Here is a 6,811-nt window from a genome sequence, read left to right as displayed (position 1 = left end):
CCCCCCCCCCCCCCCAACATAACATTCTGCAAAATTCCAGCATAGTGTCAGATCCAGGGCACTCATCTGGATCAGACTCCCCTATCTTGTCCATCTCCCTAGTTTTGCTTATACTCATTTGTGCTTGAACTGGTACTTAGTTCTACAGAATTTTCAGAGCTGGGTAGACACCCCACAGTCAAGATCCAGAAGAACTGCAGCACACAGTGGCTGCGTACACTGCCGTTTTACAGACACACCCAACTCCCTCCTTCCCCTCCCTCAAGTTCCAGGGCCACTACTCTGCTATTCATGTGGCCAGTTTTGCCAAGTCCAAACCACCATATAAATGTAATTATTAGTGTACAACTTTTTGGGATTGTCTCTTTTCCCCTGGCCTAATTCTCTAGAGATTTGTTCAGGTTCTTGTGCTTATCAATAGTTCCTTTCTATTGCTAAGAAATATTCCATTAGTGTGGCTTTACAGTTTGTTTAACCACTCGCCTACTGAAACACATCCAGGTTGTTTCCAATTTCTGGCCATTATAAATAGAGCTCTGGTAAACATTTACATACAAGTCTCAATGCAAACAAATTTTCATTTCCCTGGGAGAATGGCCAAGAGTGCAACTGCTGGCTTGTGTGTAACTGCATGTTGAGTTCTGTAGGAACCTGTCAAACTTTCCAGAATGGCAGCACCACCTAACGTGCCCACGAACAATGTCTGAGAGACCCAGCCTTCCCAGGACTCAGTGCTGTCACTCTTTTGTGTATGTGGGGTTGAATTTGCATTTTTCTGATGCCTAATGATGTTGAACAGCTTTACATTTTTTTTTAACCATCTGTTAAAAAAAAAAAGAAACCCTTTTGGTGAAAAATGTGTCATGTATTCTAGAAACAAGGTCCTCTGTCATGTATGTGGCTTTCAATTATTTTGTCCTTACATCTTCTTCAAATGGTCCTTTGCAAAGCAAATATTTAATTCATCAATCTTTCCTTTCTGGATTGCACTTGTGTTCTCAAGTCTTTGGTGTCAACAACTCCTGCCTAGCCCTGTGTCCTGAAGTTATTCTCCTGTGCAATTGTTCTGGCACAGGAGAATAATGTATTTGCCAAGACACTATTATTATTGTTCTACACAGTACATATTCAGTTATCCACATAAAATTTTTAATCCTCATATTCGGTGTAATCCTAATAAAAATTTCAGTAGAATGCACATATGTAAAGTTCATTTTAAAAATAGCCATGGAGGCAGAGGGCTGAGAATCCACAAGGCATTTCTGAAGAACAGAGACCAAACGAGAAGGCGTGCTCTTGTGATACTAAGATAACACTACAGTAACAGTTTGCACTGTGATCAAGAGATGAGTAAACCCAGAAAATACAAAACAGAACCCAGAACAGATTCCCATGTACAAGACAGCTGATTTGTGAATAAAAGTCATGAAGGATCAATGGGGAAAGGAAATATGGCAGGCGCAGGGGTGGGGAGTCCAACAAAGGATGCTGGGACAACTTAATATATACAAGAAATAAAACCTGAAAAACACATAACATGAAAAACACATAACATGGAGTCACCAAAAGCCAGTACTATTTGGGCTGGGGCTATAGCTCTGCATGCCCAAGACGCCAGGATCAATCCCCAGTACCACTTAGAAAAAAATTAAAAAGACAGCACTATTCATAAGGGCAGAAAGCTAGGAAAAAACCCAAAATGTCCACAAGCAGCTGCAATAACACATAAATCGGGAATAGCCATACTGCAGGACCATTCTGCAGTGTTAAAACCAGCAGGTTAACAGAAAAGAGACTCTTAGAAGCATAATACTGAAAAAATAAACCAAACCAAAAACCCCAATACAAACGATATGAACTTCTAAACAAAGGTGAAGCTACATACATGCTCAGACAGTGTAACCATAGGGAAAGGAAATCACCAGGAAATCAAGATCACGACTAACTCTGGCGAAAGTAACTAGGGGAGAGTGAGGGACATTTCTGAGGGTGTGAGCCTGTCCTAATGCCTTCACATTTTATGCACCTGTATTCACAGTAAACCTCTCTGAACCTTGTTTTCCTTATCTTTAAAATGTAAGGAAAATAAGCCTAACCTTTCTAGACCATTTTTCATGAGTTTGGCAATTTTTACTGGCATCTTATACAAAGATTTGAGGATTAAAAAGATTACTATGAGCCAAGCCACACAAAGTTAACATGTAGTCCAGGATCTGGGAAGAAGCAGCCTTGGAAAAATGCATATTTTAAATAATCTAAGACAGGGTTGTTGCTTTGACCTGCTTTAGCTTAAATTTAATTTGAGAAGCCTGATACATACTCTGCCATAGAAATGCTAGGTGTACATTCTTGTTTAACCACACCATAAGAAACCAGGAGTTATTTAAGAAATAGTCAAACCTACTGGCAAACTGTTGTCAGAACAAATAATATGGCAAAAATCAAAGCTGTTGATTCTGGGAAATACTCTTCAACACCAAAATGAACAATTTATATACATCACTCAAAAGAGTTCTCTATTTAGCCATTTGGAGATACTTAATATACTTTTAAAACATCTCAACATTTGACATTCTGCAGGAGTCTTAAGTTTTACTGTGGCTCAGGTAACCAGCTGATACAACTTACACTCAACATCTGCCCTAACTAAAATTATCCATGCCACAGAATTCTGATGTCTCAACCAAGTGCTTGTCCAAGCACTTGACCAGATCCAGAGAGAATGAGCAAATCTCATCCCAGCCCAAAGGCTCTTCCATTTAGATCTGGACAGATTCTCTCTCGGCAAAAATACAAATCATGCTCCAAAATTTTCAAAATGGATTACCAACTTGTTATATAGATATCTAGATCCCAATGGATGTAGGTAGATGCTTTCTCAATCAATAAAGAACAATTACACTTATGGAATTTTCCAGAAATTGTCCTAATTTGCCTGCACTCCAAATATTGCAAACAACTACCTAAAAGGAGCTAGTTAAATATTCATTCCATAGGTTATCCAAGTTTTCACCTTGAAACAGATTAAAGAACTAGAAAAAGAGACTGAGGTCATTTTCCAGTAGAAAGACTTTACAAAAGTCAGAACTCTCTCAGTGCAAACAAATTTTCATTTCCCTGGGAGAATGGCCAAGAGTGCAACTGCTGGCTTGTGTGTTTTATTTGGTTTTAAAATTTAAAAACCTATAAGAAAACTTTCTGCAAGTACCATGCAACCATAACCTGCTATGTTTTGCAACATCTCTTATGTAAAGGCATGAATGATAAATTTATTTAAAAATTTAGAAGAAAAGTTTCTCTTCCAAAAAACTTACTAGCTCCATCAGAGAAAAAGATCTATCACTTCTTTTCCCCTTACTCTCTGGCATAGTATGCAATATTTAAATCTAAATTTATTCTATAACACAAATCTCATTCTAACCATACAGAATTATTTCTCTTCTGTCTTAATTCCATTTTAATTTTTACTTTGTTGCCTTTATTATAAACCACAGAAAATGTCCTTTCAGACTATTTAAATCATTTATTTAATTTTAAATACATCATAGGCAGTAACATGAGAAGGTCACACCTAGAATGAGAAGGCCAGTCCCACTCCATGAAGTCAGGACACTGGACACTTTCTAAATCTGAACCTTGACTTCCCCTGAGGATAAAATGATTAAACTTTATCAGTCATGCCACCAGACAACATGGTTCTTGAAAAACCAATGTTACCACAACAATGGCACTAAGCAATGACAAGCATAATATGTGGTAACAGTCCGCAAGAAAGGAGAAAAAACTTAGCCATAAGAATCAGAGGGTTAGTGAAGATACTTCTTCTATCATTTGCAGCTCTGAAATTCTAGATCTGATATGTAGCGGAGAAGACTGAAATAGGTTTCATGGTGGTGTAGGAGCCAGGTGTGGCAGGAACAACAGTGCCATTACCAGATCACACTTCCTATTTTATGTGTAATATATTTAAATATGGCTAGGATGTCAAGTGGAAGGATAATACAGATTAAATCTATAATACTTACACTCCTAAAGAAGCTCTCTTCCCAATAAACATTGATGCAACATCTGGATTTAGCGTTTTACTCACTGGCCACACTCAGCAACTTGTAATCTGATTTGACCTCCACCCCATCAGACCCACAGACTCACACATTTGCCACAGACTGGCAATGTGCTTATTTACAAGACTCTGATACTGCAATGAGTTTGCTTTATAGATAAATATGAATTTCTAAAATGATAATTCACATAGCTGAGGAGTTTTATAATCATTGGACTATTGACCTACCTACAAATAAAGCTCATAACATACATTTCAGTTACATTTTTAAATATTGGTGTATTTTTAACTAGAATTTAATTAGGATATTTTAAAGAAAAATTTAATTAGGATATTTAAAAAAATAATAAAAATATTATTCAAGATTTAACACTGAAATCATTCAACTTAAAAAGCCATTACCTGCAGCAGCCCGCCATCATCAAAGCGCAGCACTTCTATTATGTTCTCCGTAGGTATGAATGCTGTGAAAGAAGCAAAGTAGACATCACTGCCAGGAAAACTCAATTTTAGTAGAATCTTTTACCTTAAGATCAACTTTTACGATTTTACATTTTAAAATACACTTCTTGCCCTAGGGTATAGCTCAGAGGTACAGCACATGTTTACCATGTATGAGGCTCTGCACGCAATCCCTAGCTGAAAACAACAAAACAAAACAACACCATAGCTTGCTGGTTAAAGAGGATAATACTTCATAATTTAAGCAAATTTGAAATGCTTTAGAATAAAATATAATAATAAAGGAGTTTCAATAACCTACTGGCTGTTTAAGTGCCCTTCATCTATTCCTGTTATACTGTGAGAAAGCCCAAAACGGTCAAATCCAACTAGATGTAGCAAGTTATTTTCTTTGACAGATTACCTGAACTGATTGTAAGTACATGGAAAACATCACTAGAGTATTATATCACACACCCCCACCATCAGCTGAAATTCTGTATCCTCTGTTCTTCTGTAGTGATGACATGACCTGGGACTAATAGTCAAAAGGAACTTGATAGGGAGGTGGGTGAGGAAAATGGCAAAAGCAAATTATTCCATTCCAAGAAACAGAATAATGGAAAGACAAGACACATAAAAGACAACACAGCTGTGCCACACAACCTGGCAACCATGCTCCTGCTGTCTACAGAACTGACTCAAAACCTTAAGTCCATAAATAATTTCATCTGCATGAATTCCTCATAGCAGCCTTGTGCATAATCACCAAAATGTACACACTACCAAGATGCTCTTCAATAGCCACGCAATGCGCAATGCATTAGTAAAAGAAAAGGCTGCACACTGCAGGATTCCAGGTAGATGACATTCTGGAAAAGACAAAATTGTGAAGCTGCTACAAAGATCAGTGGCTGCGGGGCGTTCAGAGCAGCAGGAAAAAGTTGAGTAAACGAACCAGAGGAAGTAATTAAGGCGGGGGGTGGGGGGGTGGGATACACAACCCTGCACATTTGTCAAAATAGAACTCTAAGGCACAAAGAATCAATCTAAATTATGCAAATTTTAAATCATCATTTATGAGATGGGGGATCCCAGGATGGAATGCAAAGTGTGAGGAAATGATTTAACCTATTACAAATATATGAATCAACTTCACTGAAGCAGGAAGGGGAGAATGGAAATGAGAAGAATCTTAAGACTACAGACAGAAGAAACTGTACATATGCACTGTACTTTAGCTGATAAGACTATTTCCCAAGGAGGTTACAGTAACAATTCTAATGTCCCTGAAACTGAACAACTAGTTAGATGGTAAACAGTGGGAGCCAGGTTTCCCGTGGTTGGAATGAGAGTTTACAGAGAAGCAAGGGGAGGAAGCTGTGGTAATGGATTAGATTTGGTGACATCAGCATGAACTCATGCTTAGGCAGATACAGACTGTCAAATATAGGAATATTTCTAGATGTGTATATACATGACTTGGTGCGTGTGCGTGCACACATGTGTGTGTGCCACACACACACACACACACACAAACTTCCTTGCTCTGTTGGCTAAAAAGGCCTAGAAGCAATAACACTGAGGAGCAATGAGCATCCCTACCATCCAGATCTTGGATTCCAAGACAATTCTCCAATCAAAGGCACCAGCTGCTCACAAGGTAAGACAAGGCAAGCGAGCCAGAAGCTTCCCACCTGGTGACCAGAGGACACTAATAAGAACTAGAAGTGCTCCTGTTATTATTAGAGATTCAATCCAGTGACCACCAGAGGAGTTCCTACCATCCAACTAGACCAAACCTTGATCTGACTGAGAACTTCACTCAATTAAGATAAGATAAAGAACACTGAAAATAATATCGTTACGTTTAATTGGGAGCTTTTCAAAAGAATTGTATCAGCTGAAGAAAATGAATAGCACAGCTATTATGAAGTTCTAAAAGGAAGAGTGTTACACCTCATCGGCTTTCCTTAAAGAGGCAGAATAGGATTCAACTCTAGCATGAAAGAAATTAGGATATTTTGCTTTAAATGATCAATTATTTTAACTTTAAATTATACACCTAGAAAGACAGAGGTGTCATTATATATGCACTTAATCATTTCATGTGCTGACAGTTATTTTAAAAATTTTTTATTTATTTTTGGAACTAGGAATTGAACCCAGGGGCATTCAACAACTGACCCACAACCCCAGCCTTTTTTATATTTTACTTAAAGACAGGGTCTAACTAAATTGCTTAAGGCCTTGCTAATTTGCCTAAGCGGACTCTGAATTCATGATCCTCCTGTCTCAGGCTCCTGA

At 38.0% G+C, this 6,811-nt stretch overlaps 1 protein-coding gene across 1 annotated transcript in view; it reads right to left on the bottom strand.

The window, feature by feature from the left end:
* Positions 1 to 4,666, bottom strand: part of Tmem131 (transmembrane protein 131) — a 115,198-nt gene extending 110,532 nt beyond the window's left edge. The window contains exons 1-2 of the mRNA XM_048810404.1: positions 4,660 to 4,666; positions 4,466 to 4,527 (exon numbers count right to left, since the gene is read on the bottom strand). Coding sequence (XP_048666361.1) covers positions 4,466 to 4,527; positions 4,660 to 4,666 — 69 coding nt within the window. The remainder of the gene's footprint in view (positions 1 to 4,465; positions 4,528 to 4,659) is intronic.
* Positions 4,667 to 6,811: the final 2,145 nt, after the last annotated feature.

This window comes from Marmota marmota, unplaced genomic scaffold, assembly GCF_001458135.2.
Source record: "Marmota marmota marmota unplaced genomic scaffold, marMar, whole genome shotgun sequence".
NCBI lineage: Eukaryota > Metazoa > Chordata > Mammalia > Rodentia > Sciuridae > Marmota > Marmota marmota.
The sequence above is the reverse complement of the archived record's forward strand: the minus strand, read 5'-3'. Positions and strand labels throughout refer to the sequence as shown.